This window comes from Argiope bruennichi, chromosome X2 (assembly GCF_947563725.1).
Source record: "Argiope bruennichi chromosome X2, qqArgBrue1.1, whole genome shotgun sequence".
In the NCBI taxonomy this organism is placed as follows: Eukaryota; Metazoa; Arthropoda; class Arachnida; order Araneae; family Araneidae; genus Argiope; species Argiope bruennichi.
In genome coordinates this window covers 41,485,792-41,504,268 of record NC_079163.1, presented here as the reverse complement: position 1 = coordinate 41,504,268, position 18,477 = coordinate 41,485,792, and the positions used below count along the sequence as shown (strand labels likewise).

At 27.1% G+C, this 18,477-nt stretch overlaps 1 protein-coding gene across 1 annotated transcript; it reads left to right on the top strand.

The window, feature by feature from the left end:
- The first annotated feature begins 1,838 nt into the window (after window positions 1-1,838).
- Window positions 1,839-18,307, top strand: LOC129960280 (microtubule-associated proteins 1A/1B light chain 3A-like). The gene is made up of 5 exons (XM_056073584.1): window positions 1,839-1,911; window positions 2,046-2,164; window positions 3,278-3,333; window positions 6,544-6,650; window positions 14,430-18,307. Exons 2-5 carry the CDS (start codon window positions 2,104-2,106, stop codon window positions 14,596-14,598), a joined length of 393 nt encoding a protein of 130 aa, XP_055929559.1. The 5' UTR covers window positions 1,839-1,911; window positions 2,046-2,103; the 3' UTR covers window positions 14,599-18,307.
- The last annotated feature ends 170 nt before the right edge of the window (window positions 18,308-18,477 follow it).

Here is an 18,477-nt window from a genome sequence, read left to right as displayed (position 1 = left end):
CAAGAATGGATTCATGGTAAGAAGAATATTTTAAATGAATATTTAATAGATCCACAAAATATTTTATTGCCCCCACTTCACATAAAATTGGGACTCATAAAGCAGTTTGTGAAAGCTTTGGATAAAGGTGGAAAATGTTTTGAGTATCTTATATCGAAGTTCCCAAAATTGTCTAGCGCTAAAATTAAAGAAGGTGTGTTTGATGGAACACAAATAAAAAAATTAGTTAAAGATTCCAGTTTTGAACAATGTAAGACAAACAGAGAGAAGCAGGCTTGGGCTGCATTTAAGGATGTCGTAGAAGGTTTTTTGGGAAATGAGAGAAAAGAAAATTACAAAGAACTTGTAACTGAGTTATTACGTACTTATCATCTTTTGGGGTGCAATATGAGCATTAAAATTCACTTCCTTCACTCACATTTGGAATACTTCCCAGACAATTTAGGAAAAAAGAGTGACGAGCAAGGTGAAAGATTCCACCAGGATATAAAGGAGATGGAACGCAGATATCAAGGGCGGTGGGATGTTAACATGATGGCCGTATACTGTTGGTCTTTAAAAAGAGACAGTGATGTGGACCATAAACGAAAAACCCGAAAAAGAAGCTTCTTGACTTCAAGAAAAACACAAAAGTTATCCTAATATTGTAAATGAACAGCATTATTGTGGTTAGTTAATAATAACTACAGTTGCAGCTGTATGCATTATACTGCATTTTGTTAATTTTTTTATCGTCATTTGTAAAAATTCCTTACGTGTTACATAAAATTTAGTTTGCATTTTGGAATGACATCATCATTACTGATATAAATCAATTAAAATTTTACAAACAAAAAAAAATTATTTTTTTTGCAGGCTGGTGTTATTAATAACGCGTGGAACCTATCGATAAACAACAAATAATGCTTTGTTACTAAAAACTGCAAAAATAAGGTAGGATTATTAATAGCTGTAGCTACAAATTCAAGTGAAACGATAAAAATTTCATAGAAATGAATTTAAAGTTTCATCACCATTGATATATTTATATTAAGCATTGGAACACAAAATACATTGTATTCATAGTGCTTAAACATCAATATAAAATCGGTCATTCTCATAAAAATGTAACAGAAAGTCATCGGAGGAAGCAGTCAATTTCCATTTTATATATGATATTAATGTGAAATTAGATATATAATACGCAGATTTATTGTAAAAGAAATAGAAAGTATCATGGATTTCCATCAACTCAAAAACAAAAAACCCCGTCTTGATATTAAGTGACCGAAAGTCTTCACCCGAAACCTAGGAAAGAAAGGGTGTAAAGAAGGAAGATGACCTCCGTTGGAGGATAGAAACGCCATAAATAGACCTTCTGCCTCAGGGAAGCCATTATGCCATCCCTTAATTGAATTGCATGTGTGGAAAATTGGAAGCAGAATTTGACTCGCTGAATTTGGTGAGGAAAAATTCGAAGAAAATGGGTGATATTATACTGGCTGTTTTGGCAAGAAAAATTAAAAATCGGCAGGTAAACTCATGAGCCGTTAGTGAATACAACCGAAGGACACAAGCAAAAAATATCATATTTTCTATTTAGCTTATGATTCATTTAAAAATTATCTCTCTTACATGACTTCTTAATCTGCAAATATTTTGAGATTATCTTCCTATATATTTTTTAAGATATAAAGTGATTCTTATTCTCTTGTAGATTTTTTTTTTCATTTCAAGGAAGGATTAATTTTTGCGGCTAATAATAAAATTAAATTTTTATTGTCAGTTTTTTAAACACCTGCATCAAGTGATCTGATTGAGGTATGGGACTTTCAACCGAAATTTAGATTTGAGCATTTGGCATCCCGTCGATACTAAACAATACAGCGAAGGAAACTTTTCTCAGTACAGCGAGTTTGTTTGAAGTTTCATGTAATTAATTAGAATTTTTGTTTTTAACGTTATATTCGTTATAACGTTTCTGTTTGAAGTGTCATTCAGTTTTTTAGAATTTGATTGTTCCATAATCATTTACATAAGTTATTGTAATTTTTCTTTGTGTATAGGTGCGTGACTTTCTAACTGCGTCATAATCACCTGTTTATCGTACTGTTTTGATTGCTAATGGTGTTCAATCCGATCGCTATGTCTGAAACCAAATCATTTAAGGAAAGAAGAAGCTTTTGTAAGTATTATAAAGGAATAACTATAACTATTCAACAATTTTTGGATATATTATAAATTTTATCTGTTCATGCGTTTGTGCAACTTTGAATCTGGCGTGGATTTTAATAAGAGAATCATCACCATCAACAACATAAAAGACAAGCCTGCAGGCAAATAGAAAAGAAATAAATATGATTTTAGTTTGATATATTTAAAAAGTCTTTTGATGCGATAATTTTCTAAGCGCCTTGATCATTTTTGTGAAAGGCTACAAACGAATAATGTCATCGGATCGGTGATATGACTCATTACTAGATCAATAAACGTAGCTGGTAATTTTTCTGAAAATCGTTAAGATCTTCAAGATTAGTGTTATATTTTTAAATTCTTTATATCTTTTTTTATTTCTTCTTATGGCATGGAAAGGATTTCACTCTTGATAAGTGTGCTATTACAGAGATTTCTTCTAATAACTCTGTTTAGTTTTTGTATGCTACCATTGGCTGAGTTTGGAATTTTATTCCTTTCCAGTGCATGAAGAATGAAAGATTATATAAGTCAGTATCTTGAGGTTTTCTATTACTTAATAAAGTTTATTAGTTTTTAAGATATTACTCTAATTCTGATTGTTTTGAGATAAATTAAATTAATATGGTATCCAAGAACTAATTATAAGAAAATTGTAAGCACAGTAAATTCTTCATTTATGGAACTAATGAAAAAGGTGTTCATAAAACTTCTTGCATTTTAATTAGTTTGGTGTTGGCTGAATAAATTTATGCTTTGAAGTAAATTTTTTAAAGAAATTAGAATCAACATTATCTGTATATTTAAACTAATGTGGGTAGCATATTTGAAAAGCATATATTCATATGAAGCATATATTCATATATGCTTCAATTCATATATACTTAAATGAATCTTGATTATTAACTCAAAATATTATCAATTCCCTTAGCATCCACAAAATTTCTAATTATCTAATAATTTAATAAAGAATGTTTACATAGAGCAAATTCCAAATAATTATTCTGTAATAGAAGAATTTATTACTAACTGTAAAATTTTTACTAAGAACTGGTTTGTTGAGGTATATAATTTTGGTTTTATGTATTTCATTTAATTTTTCCAGCACAAAGGAAGAGAGATGTGGAACAAATTCGTGAGCAGCATCCAAATAAAATTCCTGTAAGTTGTACATTTTATTAGTCATGAGTAAGCTTTTTCAATATTTCAGTAGAATAACAGTGATAAGAATGAAAACTTGAAATAGTCAAATGTTTTTTTATGTAAGTATATGGTTAGTAAAAAACTATTAGCAAATCTTTTTTTTTTTAATTAAATTTCTAGTTTATTGGTAATTTTAAGTTGTATTTGTTGTTCAAATCAGAATTTATATTAAAGCATGTACTAATGTAATTTTACTGCATTAATCCTCAGTTACATCTTTTATTCAGTAGAGGCCAAAATTGTAGAAACCTTTAGGAAATGTGCATTTTGGAAATTTACTGGCTCATAAGAGTAATTGTATTTGTAATAATATCATAAACTATATATCCGTTAAAGAATAATTGTCAAGAATGTAATCAGTATTACCATGACACTGGGAAAAATACTGGGAATTAAAAAATTATCTATAAAACAGTGAGAATGCTGGGAATTTTAAAATTTTCCTTAAAGTGAGAAAGTATGCGAAATTTTATTTTTCCCCCATCTGAAACATGCTGATCTCTTTAAACATTGAAGAACCAAAGACCATCGCCATAGCTCGAAAAAGCACTATTTGGCATTGTTAAACTGCAGAGGCTCAGCTCATTTCTACTCATTCTATTTTTCTTCTGCATATATCAGTCCAAATTCCAAGACCAAGAAAAAATATATGCTGATATTAGAATAGGGATTACAGTTACTTGAATAGTAGTGGAGTTACTGCATCTAAAAAAAAGACACCTCTTAGCTAAAAGTTTAATATTTGTGGTGAATACTCCAAAATAAAATGAACGCATATCCATAAATTGTCATTTTAAAAGTTGCATTTTATTTAAAACCATAATTATTAAAAAAAAAAAACAATGCAATATGTGGAAAGGGAATGGTTCATTAGCTTCAACATCTTTATTCGAAAGATCAAGTTTCCACTGCATATTCAGAGCATGTAAAGATCCAATTTGAAATTTAAAAAAAAAAAAAAAAAAAATGAACACGAAGAACAGCTTGATTTATATAATAAAAAAATTCTTTGAGATGATTTCTATTCTAATGTTTTAAGATCCAAAAAATTTTGTGATATTAGAGAAGTTGTAAAAATAATTCTTGTATTGTCACTATTTGGATCTATTTGTTTAAACTCTTTTAAAACTCCTTTACGAGTGTCTCTTAAAGTGAGGTGTCAATCTCCAGAGATTTGCTACAGTATGCAAAATTAATGCACATGAGAGTATAGTAAAACTTAAGAAAAGCAGAAAAATTTCAAGGGGGAAAAAATGTCTTAAAACCCAAAGCAACTTAGCAAATTCAATTGTTGCTAAAAGAAAGGAAGAAAGAAATTGATGACTGAAAATCTGCAGAGTTTGCAGAAACTGATGCTCAAATATACAAATTGGCAAAAAAAAAAAAAAAAAAAAAAGGAAATTTTTTTTGTTAAGTAATCATTAAATAGTTTGTATCTTGATAGCAAGAATGTTTTATTTCACTGGAGTCCTTAATATTTAGTGACTTTAAATTAGAGAGCTTGAATAAGAGAAATATGTGAATTTGTCTTTGCTAAATTCTAGGTAATAATAAAGATAACTTTTATTTCTGTATGTAAATATAAACATTCATTTAATAAATGATTATTACAGGAAACTTACTTCCCTTTGTTTTTTCAACTGATTAAAACGAGGTTAGTTTTGTTATTCTATTATAACTAGCGTGAGTGCTGTTAGCGTGTTTCCTTTTATAATGCAGGAAAACACACAGGGAATTTCTTTTCTAAATTGGAGTGGCAACCCTGGTAATTCATTAAATTATGTTCACTTGTCATTATTATTATTATTATTTTAGCTATAGCAAAAGAATGTAAAGGAAGAAACACATCTTGTTTTACTTCATAAGATATAACTTTCCTTTATCTGATTGTAATCAATCAGCGAGTATGATTACTTAGGCAGTCAATAATAAGATCATATCTTCATTTTAGTAGAATTGAAGAACTTATGCAATGTTTTGGAACTAAGAGAAAGTCATTTTTACGTTGTTTTTTTGTGATTGCAATCTCATCATGTATTGTTTTTTTAGTTTCTTTTTCTTCTGTTCTTCCATTTTATGAGGTGTCAAAATATAAAAAATGAGGCACAAAAAGTTGACTGATCGCCTAAAAAATGACTTTGCTGTTACATGAACAAGGTGTTCATTAGAGTAAAATTAAGAAATTCGGTGAAAATCTAATTAAAGTCAGTATTTCTAAATTTTTGAAGAAGTGTAAGAGAACTTAGTCAATAAAACCAGATTCATAAAGGTAGGAAAAGGTGCTGAAAATCAAATGATGATAGATTAATTAAAAGTCTCTGTCTGTGTGATAGAAAAAATGATATGGGAGCATTTTAAATGATATGGTGCTGTGTGATATAGAGAAAATGATCATCTGTTGCAGATTGCAAGAATCTGGTCAAAATGTGAGAATTATATTAAAAATGCACTTGAATTTGAATCAAAAGGAAATATTAAACTGTGTAAAAACTTATGCTTACTGGATAGCAAAACATTGGGACTCTGTGATTTTGATTGATGTTTTATATATATAATATTTGCCAAATAAGGCAAGAATTCTTGTGCAGAATATGTTTTTATTTGAATTTTTTTATAAAGAATAATGCTTGTTAACCCTTATTACTGCTGGTAAAATTTTTAATCATGAAGTTTAAAAATGGTATAGTTACATTCATTCTGATTTAATTATGAGTTACAAAATATCTGTTCTTGTGTATAGATGTATTTATTATTTTTTGAAGAGATTGGTATTTTGTTTATGCTGGTAAAATTAACTAATAAGGCATTAATAAAAATTTAAATTTGGGGGTTTATAATATGCATTTAAATTTGTTTTCAGTTGAATTCAGTTCTAATTTTTTTAAAAACTAATATGGTACATAATCTTAAAAATAAATTAGTGGTATATCAGTTTTCTGCTGAAGAGGTTAAATACAGAATTTGTTATTCAATAATAATGACCAATATATAGATGTTATATATGTTTAGTCATTTATTTGATATGCTTGTTTCATTATCATTTATGACAATCTCTAACTTTTCTATTAGTTACTGGTATCATTTGAAAGCTATTGATATTTTGATAGAATAATTTAGCATTTGATCATTAAATATATAGTATTTAAAAATTACTTATTTTCTTTATAGGTGATAATTGAAAGATATTATGGTGAAAAACTGCTTCCATTATTAGACCGAAGTAAATTTTTAGTTCCTGATCATATCACAGTTGGTGAGCTTAGCAACATCATACGGTAAAAATGCATATTAATCCTTTCTGAAGAATTTCTAAGTTACTAAATTTTCTAAAAGGATATTTTTTGGAATTTTATTTTTGTGGATAATTTTAAAGATTGCATTTAACTTTTATGTATTTTATCTTCAATTTGACTGTGGTATTTATGAATTTTATTCTTTTTCATTACTGTGATGAATCTCCAAAATATAACTTTTTCTAATTGAGATGTGAGTATATACTGTTTATCTACAAAATTCTTTTTTTCTACCCGGATGATGCCAATTGCTATTTTTTGCATCTTATTTTCCTCGTATTTTACAGGTTAAAACACTTTTTCCTTAATTAAAATCTTTTAAATTAGTCTGTTTTTAGTGAATATGTAAGCAGTAATCAAAAAAGAGAGTGGTTAAATAAATGCCCAAGAATTAAAACAATGTGTATATGTCGGTATTTGTAGAAATCTTGTGTGTTTATTTATTTTAGAGAGATAAATTATTCATTTCAAAACAATTTTGTTGTCATACTAGAAAGTCATGTGATATAATCTTAAATTCAGTTCGATTTTTGGTTTTTAATGAAATTTTATCACAATTTAAAGCTGGATGGATAATGAATTGGAATGTTAATAGTGAAACTAGTTTTGAAATGGACATGCTCTGTTCAAGAACTTGTTGAGGTGAACAAAATCAGAAATAAAATAAATGTAATAAAAAATGCTTAAAAAGTACTTAAATTTGAAAACCACATTTAAGCACCTTAAATGTGCTTAATTTTGGAAAAGGATTATTATAAATTGCTTAAGATACAAAGAAAAAGCAACTGTCTAACATGAGAGATGCTGCTCAAAAAGCATTTACAGATTGTAATTATTATTAAATGCATAATAATAATAGTTATTGTAATTATTATTAAAAAGATTGTAATTATTATTAAATGAAAATAAAATTTTTCTGTCATAATATCAGAGCATATTATCACACAAAATTATTTTTACACCATCTTAAAGATTAAGAAAACTAGCTTTCTAGTAATATTTTGTCTGAATGAATGCATTTTTTCTTTAGTTTTAGTAATTTTTGAAAAATTAGTTTTTGTTACAATTGTAACAATGATTATTATTGTAATGAAATTTAAAATATCATTTCATCGAACTGTTGAGTCATGTGATTTTATTTGTTTTAACGTCGTGATAAAAATTTGCTTTCTTTAACTTTAATTTAAACTTAAAAAAAAGAAAAACAAAAAAAAAGAAAAACTTTAAAGTAGTTCATTGAATAAGATTCTTCTTTTGATGAATGTTTCAAATTTTGAGGCAGTGTCTTGCACTTACTTCAAAAAATACTTTTTAGTAATGTATCAAGTAGCATTTTTTAAATTTTGATTTGGCTTCTAAAGACAGAGCTCTTTGAATTCATCAATTTTTTTTTGTTATTTATGAAAGCTAGGAAATGTTAATCATTTTCCTTTCTTTGTAAAGTATATAATCATTCCTTTCTGTAATTTTTGAAGTTAAAGTTGGGAAATTTAATTTATTTTTGTATATAGGTTAAAAAGTAGATTTTTATAAAGCTTTGAAATGTGAAACTCTTGATAAGGCGCTTTACTAAACTTAAGTAGTACAATAATTTTATATAGCCTGATCATTTCTAAATGCTGTTATTCTTTTTTATTAAAATTATTTGATCTAAAAAACTCAATTAGAATTTGGCTTTGTTCTATTATAAATTTCATGTCAATTTTACCAATCATATGATGGTAACCATCTTGGAATGCTTTAGTTCTTAACTATGTAAACCCAAGATAAAATGTCTTAGATTACCAAATATGGTAAGTTAGCGTAGGAGGAAATTTTCTTTTTCCGTGCTATCTGTGTCAAATCTGATTTGTTGCTATATATCAGAGAATCTAATACAAAATTTTTGATCATGCTGTGCTTTTACATTTATGTTGACATTTTCAGAAATTATATATCCATCCAAATTGACTGGTAATTTATTAATTTTTTAGAAATGTTGGAAAAAAAGAATAAGATTTTTATTGGTAATCTTTTAAAATTTGACTTAATTTTTTGGTAATGATTATATATATATATATTTCATTTTTATAATTACTTTTAGGTTTTTGTCAAAATTAAAAATACATTGGGTTTACAGTTGCATATATTGTGCAGATATAGAAATAAATATTAATTAATTAAATATTTAAAACAATACACATTTAAAATTTTATATAAAAAAATTCAATAAATTCTATGCATTAGAATATATACAGGATTATGTATGCAAGCATATACAGCGATGCTTGATTTTTTTCTTAGTTTCTTAAAAAGTCCTTAATTTTTGAAATTTCTCTATGTATCCTTATAATGTTCACACTGGTAATATAAGATGGCTCAAAACCCCTGGCAAATTTTTTAATTAAATATAAAATCAAGTAATTAGCATAGGAGAATGGACTTGTTCTAAAATTTTTCCCATAATGGAACATTTTCTACCTCTTACAAATAAAAACTAGTTTCATATTTTGTCTATAGTTGGTATGTCTTAAAAACTAAAATTTTGAGGCAAGCAACTACAAGGCATCATAAGTTCTTATAGAATATTTAACTTGTTCAGTCCACTACCATATTTATATGTGTACATCTTAATGGCTTGAAACACATCCAAATAATATTTTTATTCAATCATTATGGTATTTTGTATTATTGTGCTATAGACTGAATTTCATGCATGTTGAACTTGGTAATAACCCAGTAAGAAGAGATCAAGAGGGCTTAAATCTGTGAAGCAAATTACCGTAATAATGCACTAACTTTTTCAGTCTGTTGGCCAAGAAGCTCTTTATATTTGCATAATACTAGATGGTGAATTATGAATTCCAAAATTCTGCAATAAGTCGAAGGTTTGTTTCAGCTAAGAAGAGTTATATGAGAATGCTTTTGCAAATGAAATAAAGTTATTGTTTTCAGGGAAAAAAAAATGCTTTCATTCTTCAAAAAAGGATTTTTCCCCTGCATTTTCAAGCTCCGAATTCTTAAACCAGAGAAGCTAATTATTCTTCATTGAGAAATTAGTAAGGCATTAAAAGGGGCATTATTTGTATATTTTTCAGTATAACATCGCATTAGGTAAATACTTGAATTTATTGGGAAATACTTTCTTTAATATTTTGCTGAGTGTGCTTTTTTAAAAAAAATTATAAATTGTCATTATTGTGAGAAATTATGTTTTATTTTTGCTTTGTCATATGTATATGATTCAGTGAGGCTTTATTTTTTCATAAATTTAATACATTGGCTTGAAGGTATCAGGATTTTAAACATTTTTTTTAGTATAGAATTGCAGCCTTTATTTACGTTTTTATTTTGGTTTTATGTTGATAGTTTCTTAAATTTTCACTTTCAAAATTATTAGCATATTAACCATTCATGAAGAATTGGCCATGTCATAAGTTATCATTGAAAATATATTAAACAATAAATTTAGCATTCTGGAGGTGGAACATTACAAAAGATTCTGTGCAGTTAAAATATTTTTTCCCCATGAAACAGGTACTACGACATAAGAAAAAGATGTATTTGTTAGTTAAAGGTTCAATGAAGATTTATTCTGACTTCAGCTAATTGTTAGCTCCAACATAGAAGATTGAACTGTTAAAAATCAAACTGGAGTGAGAATAAATATATAGTGAGTGATTTGTTCTCTGAGAAATACACTACTACCGTTTTTCCCTTCCATGTGATTTAAAGGTTACTTTGATTTCTAGAAAAATCTGATAAAAATGGAAGATGGGAAAGCCTTTTTGAAATTTAGGATAATAACAATTACATGAATATGCTGCAGCAACATAGGTGTAGTATGTGCAAATTGAAATGCAGATTTTATTAGATGATAAATATTATTTGTTAGAAAATATTCTAGATTCTACATCATGAATTTTCATGAATGCTTTTATAAAGTAAATAAAATCCCTTGCCCCAAATACTTTATAGAAGGTACAATATCAATAAAAATATATTGTGGATAGATATTTCATGTAATGATGTAAATAAAAAAAAATCATTTTCATATAAACTTCACTCCATAGAGTTTATCCAATCAGTTGCTATTAAAAATCTTTCAAATAAACTTTTGAAAATTTTTTAATACTCTATTCATTCTAAAATAATATTAGTTTGAATTCAGATAATGATGAAAAAAGTGCAATTCATTGTGCATGGTAGAAAATAATTAAAACTGATTTTATGGATATTTCATTCATGATATATGTGTATTTTATTCTTGTATATTAATCAAACGTTACAGTAACTGATCAGAATTTGATTTTTCAATTAATAAAATGTTCTGGGTTGATAGTATGTCTGTTTTATGGTATGCAGTTTTCAAAAAGAAAGCAGATGAAAAATTCAAAGCACATAATGTAGTATAGTCGGAGGAATAGACAGTTAAATCTGTCAAAGATTTTCGGATTTTTGCCAAATGAACAAATGGAATTTTCGTTGAATCAAGAGATCTTAATATTAGTCTTTTGTATTTTAAATATACATTGCTACAAAGTGTATAGCATCATTAGAAGTTTTTAAAAACTGCTTATTTTGAATGGTCTTTAAATGAAAGCTTTAAAATTGCTTATTTTACTTTCAAAGGGAATAAATAAAATTTCACATTACAGAATCATGCTAGATCTACTTAATTATATGATGGCATTTCTTTGCTATGTCTGATCTTTCATTTCTGAAACAGTCTCAATGAATCCAGAAGTCTCTAGAAAAGATTTTATCTCAATTCAAGGATTAATATTGATAATTAGGAGAAAATATATTTCTTTTATTTATTTACTTGGCTTTTCTTTCACTTTCCTTGTTTAGATAGAAAATCTTTTTAGGGACAATATTATGTTTTCATGTAAAATTGCATGAGTTTTTAAAAATGTCTTACTCAAGTCATGGTATGCTTTTCTACTCCACTTATTATTTGTTATTAATCATTTAGAAAATCACTAATTGTAATTTATTTAAATATTATTTAATTGCAAGAAATTTTTGCATATAAAAATTTTAGAAATTTAGAAAATATGTATTTAATTAACTGTGGACTTTCAAAAGTGCTTGCTGAATGGAGCAATGCTTCCAAATATAAAATTATGTTGGAGCAAAATGTTCATGATGCTCTAGTATCACTTATAAGTCATTACTTGATTTTCTTGCTCAAGATATCAAAAATCAATGCCTATAAAATACTTTTTTACTCTCTCATATACGAAATATATCAAATTTTGAATTAAATCCATTATATAGCAAGTTTTTTTGTCTGTCTGTCCGATTGTAAGTGAATTTATTAATTTCAAGACTTTATGAACTGAATAGGTAAAATTTATCTTATAATTTTAGCATCTTTCATTTAGATTAATATTAACTTTAAAAAATATTCTTCAAAAAATTGACCATATGTCAGTTTGTGCATTCACGTGTATATAAATCGGATAACTCAAAGATACAATTAATTACATAAATAAAATTTGGTAAATAATCTTGTTACTAAAATTTTAGCTGTGTAACATTTGACCAGTAAATGCTCCCAAAATGCATACTTATTTTTTTTTTCTAAACTGCGAAGCACAAAATGCTTATGTGCAGACTATGGAAATAAAGATTTGTGTGTTCGTGACTCTCACGGCCTTGCCGAGTGTCACTAATTTTTATTCAGAAGAAAGGGATAATAATATCTTTTTGAAGACTATGCAAGAAAGTTTCGTAGAAACTGCTTCTGTTGCTCTCTCATTAGCTGCCAGGTGCAATAAGCCACTTTTAAAAATGTATTAGAATGATGATCCACTTTTGCCATTTTATGCGCCTGATATTTGGAAGTTAATAAGGCAATTATAGAATTTTTTCTTTTTTTGTTTTGAAGAAAAAATCCCAGGAGAAATTTCTTCAGCAATGTCAGTTCAATTTTTCTATTAATGTATCATTTTCCACAATTGATAAAGTGAGTGCAAGATGTAAGAGATAAAATTATTGAAAGCTTTACATTCCACTTAAAAAAAATATCTCTAAATCCGATGTTTCTTTAAAGTAATAAAACTTCTTATTAATAATAAAATTACTAAATGTAAAAAGGAAACGTGTTTTACCTTCAGATCAAAAAGATAAAGATGAGTTTGATGGGTTCTGATGGAGTACATAGATTTATTTCTTGGAGTTTATAGATAATGGTCAAATGATCTTTACCCGATTTTGAGAATTTTAATGGAGAAATGGGATTGGATTATTTTTTTTTAAATCTCTTATTTATATATTTTATAAAGTTTACGAAACATAGTACGAGTTTTGAAAATTATATTCATTATTTCTCATGGAAAGGTTTAGTATTATTAATATCCCTTTTTAAAGCAATGCAGAACTATTTTAGGTCGGACATTGTAATTTTAAATGCGGTCAAGTGACGTGAATGACATCTAAGCTAGTACGCTCTTTTTTGACTTCCCTATCGCACAGCGGGAGAACATTTGGCCCCGACGGATATAACTTGTTCCAGACCAGTTCTTTGTTGAATTCAGATTTCGAGCCTAGAACCTTCCGGTTCCGAAACTGAGACATTACCACGAGACTACCGAGGCCCTTGCTTCTGATGGAAGAGGATTTACCATTGGCAAAAATATTGAGAGAAATTTAAATCTAGTTTTCCGATGTATAGAATATGACGACATGAAGTAGTCTAGTGGAATCCACTCAGCATTACTAATAAATTGGGGAACATCAATAATAGGTTATTCAAAATATTGCTTATTTTTTGAGGAACGGATGGCTAAAGAAATAGTCGCTAATGACATAAATAACACAGTTATGATTTATTGATATCTTTACGGGAAATGACATTTCATTAGTAAAGGAAATTGAAAATAAAATTAACGAACTTGTTCAGTAAGTCAGACTTTTCATTATTTTAAAAATCTAACGTACTGGGCAAACTATTAGTGAGAAAATAGAATAAAGTGAGAGAGTTTAGAAAAAATACTTAAAAAGAAACAAATTTATATATATATATATATATATATATATATATATATATATATATATATATATATATAATTTTTATATTTAATAAAATTGCATGATTTTTATATCCAAGCTTTGTTTACTAAAGTTCGTAACCCCCCCTTTTTATTTAAAGAATTGAGACGTCATTGGATTAGCTGTATAATAATTTTTTTTAATATAACGAATTGTAGTGTAATGGTGTAATTTTAGATATTTGATAAAAATACTTTATTATAATTGTCAAACATATAAAAAATAACTTTTAACAATTTACTTTCAATGTTGATGAAACATACTCAGTTTTTGTTAGTGGTTTCTTATGTTAAAAATTGAATACAAAGTAATTAATATAGGAGTTAATTTGTTTTCTAATGAATAGTTCTATAATCAATAACTCTGTCGTAATGTTGGTTGATATTTTTCTCTAAAGTTGCTTAAAAACTGCTTATTAAATATATATATATAAAGTTCTTATTTTTTAACATACAATTTGTCCATACACCTTGTATTATGTTATAATGTCAGTGTCATTCAGTAGTTTTAATAAATATATCTTGGAAGTTAATAGAAAGTTATCCAGAGCTTGCGAAACTATTAATGTACAGATTCTTTTCTTGTCCTTTGTATTTACATTAATTACTTTATTATTTTGCATTGTTCATATTTCTTTTTAATGTCATCTGTTTTTTCTTCTGTAAAATTATATTTTCAAATATTTCTGGGCAAATAATAATAATCTAAATCTTAATTTTTTAGGAGACGATTGCAACTCCATCCTAATCAAGCCTTTTTTTTACTTGTCAATCAGCGTAGTATGGCCAGTGTTTCTATGACAATGTCTGATCTCTATGCCAGGGAAAAAGATGAAGATGGATTTCTGTATATTATTTTTGCATCGCAAGAAGGGTTTGGCTATGAATCATAAAATTGCTTTGCGTCCTTGTAAACTTTCTGACACTTTGTCTATACCATAAATGTTAGTTACTTATTGGTATTTTATCAATGCATACTTTTATTATTTATTGTTTTTTTTGATAATAGGATGGTGATATTTCCTAAAGTACTAAATGTTTTAAATGACATTTATTTGAATATAAGTTGCTACTTTAGTGATTGATTATTAATCAATTGAATCTGAAGTCGTCGTTTGCTATATTTTGTAGGTTTGGATAGTGTTTCACAAACTTTATTTTTGCCAAAACTTTAATAACTTATTAAATGGTGTTGTCGACCTGAAATAAAATTTGAACAGTAAGGTAGCTTTATATTCTTGATATTAGTGTTTATTTAAATGAAATGGTTTTTGCTTAATTTTTTGTCTGGTATGTGATGATGTAATCATACTGTGCATATATATAAAATGCTTATGTACTGTGAATCTTGTGTATACGAATAAGAATGATGCATAAACTTTATGGATGATGCTGTGGATAGTGTATATTTTTTATATTTGTGTGCTAATACCTAGAACGTGTGTTAGATCATTCTGTAAATATGCGTTTTGTGTTTTTTTTAATTATATGCTGTGCACTTTGATGTGATAAGGCACTTAATTGTAAGTAAATCTCTTTTCCTGTTTAAAATAAGCATTTTATATTTCAGCTAATAGTTATCAATTTTACTAATTTACTTTTCTTTGGTCTGAATTACCCTGTTCAAGAAAAATTTTCTAATTCTGATTAATAATTTTAGCATGAAATTTAAGATTTAATATCAGTAATTAATGATTTGTTTTCACTGTATAGTCAGAGGGCACAGCATTGTTAAAAAAAATCTCCATTGAAAGCATAATAGTAAAGTTATAACTTGTGTATTTATTAAACTCTGTAAATGAATCACAAATCTATTTTTACACTTACTTGTCTTTTCCATTAATTCTATTTCATGAAAGTAATGGTATAAATGGTGTTGTCAAAATGCTGCAAAGTAGCATGTGAAGAATGAAAGTTATTGGAAATAATGGAAACTAAAGCAACAAAAAACGCATTTTTATTATTAGACGTCTAATATTATTTTAAAGATGCTTATAGAAGTAGCAATAAATTTCAAGGAAGAGGCCCTTTCATCTAGATATGAGAATATGGAATGTGGATAGCATTTTTTTTTAAAGAATCGATATTTATGTACAACAGCTAATATGCTTCCAGAATTACATTTAATGGTAATTCTGCCAGTACCTCTCTGTCAGGTTCTCTGCCTACATTAAAAACTGACATGTGATCAAATTGCTAAAAGTCGCTTCTTGTCTTATCTTTTAATATTTTTAAGTAGTTCATCTATCCCTAAAGCAAGCTTTGTTTAACAGTTTGAAACTGTTTTAAAATTAATGACAGATGCTATCCACTTCTGCAAATTTAATGTGTCATTATATTGCAAATATTGAAATATAAATTTTTGTTTCTAGAAGAAGAAATCATTATTTTTTAAAGACAAATACTGATTCTCATTTAAAGTTTGAATATGTAAAGTTTAAATCAACATACCAGTAGTCATACTTCTTATTTTCTGCAATACCCACTTTAATTCAAAACTAGTATTTTGCCTTTAAAGAGTTAATTGAGAATTTTCCTCTCAGGAATGAACTCATGTAACAAAATCAATATCCTATTAAAGCAACTTTTTTTTTTTTTTTTTTGTTCTTGTTTAGTATGTAGTAATATGAAGTTTAAAATCTCCCCTTTGGTTCTTAAGTCTATTAATGCTATATTTCATTTCAATTTGAAGAATGAGAAATATAAAATTTGAGTCCCATAAACTATATTCTTTTAAATTGAGAAGTAAATAGAATAACAGACCTAAGTTCCTGTTTTATAGACTGACAAAACTAGAGATTTTCTTCTCTAGAATGAAATGATCCATTTTTTCTCAATTACTAATTCAGAAAATTGTGAACAATTACTATTTCTGAAAACTGTTACTTCAAATCTGTTTTATATATTTTGTATTCATCTTTCACATGGTGCTGCAGAAACTACATGCTAGCCACTATAGTACGTTCACTCTTTAACCATTTGTTGCCTGTCTCACATTCTAAAGGGTGCATTATATTTACATTTTTGTGACTTAAGTATTATAATAACCGTTTAAAAAAAACTGTCATATTAATTTTTAAAATTACAACAAATTAATAACTATATATTTGAAATTAAACAATAAAAAATACTTTTATGTGTATGATTAAGCATCTCATTACTTTTCTGAGCTCGGAGTGATATTTTATATATTTCTGGCAATAATTCTCAATCATTTTATTGGATGAAATATCTTATTGGTTTTTCTCTGAAATATCGTTTTTCTTTCTCTAAATCGAAATGATTCGTGTTTGCCCAGTTGCTAATTCAAAAAATTTTATGGAATTATCATTTCTAATAGCAAAGCTGTTACTTCAAATCTGTCCTCGCCATTCTGAAAAGTGCATTCATCATGTTTACATCTTTAAAAATAGTTATTTATAGGAGTTGTTTATGAAGAAACCCCTCACAAAGTTTTTTAGCATGATAACTAACTAATACCTATATTTTTCAGCTTCCTAAGCAATAAAAAGAATCCTTATGCTCACATGTTCATAATTAAGTATGTCATTACTTTCCGAACGCAATGTGATAATATTTGAAATATATTTCTTGCAGTAATCCACGGTCTTTCTTTTGATAAAGTATTTTATTGATCTTTAACCTGGTATTTGATTTAGCTATTTTTTTTTTTTTTTTTTCTTTTTACACTTTAACATTAATTTTTAGAATTTATAACCCATATTTATATTTTCGAGCTTCCTAAGCAATAAAAGGAATCCTTGCGCACACACATGTACAATGAAGTTTCCTATTCCGAGTGTTAAGGGTTAATATCTGAGTTTCTTATCCGCTTTTTTTAATTAATTGTTTTTTATTAGAAGCAATATCTTACTCATCTTTCTCTGAAATATGGTTTTTCTAGAATGAAAAGATTCGTGTTTGTCTAATTATTAATTCAAAAATATGTATGAAATTCGAAAAGCTGTTACTGAAATCTGCCTTTGTAGTTTGTATTCTTTATCTTGTGTACATTATTCTAGAAGTTATATACTAGTTTTTATAGTACTTCCACTCGTTAACCCTTTGCACTTATGTCTAGCCGTAAATAACTAGCCTTTTATATTTGTCCTCGTCATTCTGAAGATTGTGTCATATAATTAGTACAAACGCTGTTTTTTTTAAATATATATTTATAAAGCCTCTCACATTATTTTTTAGAATTGTAACTAATGATTATATTTTTCAGCTTCCTAAGAAATAAAAGGAGTTCTTATACTCGCTAATAGTTAAGAATGTCATTACTTTTGCGAGCGCAAATGGGTAATTGAAATATTGTTGATGACTATTCAGTATGAGCATCGTATGTCTTAAACTAATTTTCGTTGTTACAGTAAGCATCTATTGTTTTCATATGCTATGCAGTAAATTGAGAACTATTTCCCTATAGTATAGATTTTTTTCAATGTTTCTTATTCCATTTCACAGTATATTTCGAACATGTTTTTCTTTTAAAAAAAGTTCTGTGGAGATTTTGTCATTGTAAAACTATCTTTTATTACATTTTAATGCTGCCTGTAAAGTTTCATATTTGTATTTTAATAAACACATTTAAAACTTGTATATTGTTTTAATCTTTAAATATATTTATCCTGATTTATGTATGGAAATTAGTATGAAGAATATCGATATCAAATGGCACCCAAGGACATGGTGTGCATACCTTGAAAGTTGTTTGATATTTTCCTATTTTTAAATGAAAACTTCATTATATCTTAGGTCCATTAATTAAT

Excerpts from the sequence above, each read along its gene's own strand:
- LOC129960280 (XM_056073584.1), top strand. The coding sequence starts at position 2,104 with ATGGTGTTCAATCCGATCGCTATGTCTGAAACCAAATCATTTAAGGAA. Across the intron at positions 2,165-3,277 it reads TAAGGAAAGAAGAAGCTTTT|CACAAAGGAAGAGAGATGTG; the intron begins GTAAGTATTATA and ends TAATTTTTCCAG. Across the intron at positions 3,334-6,543 it reads AGCATCCAAATAAAATTCCT|GTGATAATTGAAAGATATTA; the intron begins GTAAGTTGTACA and ends TTTTCTTTATAG.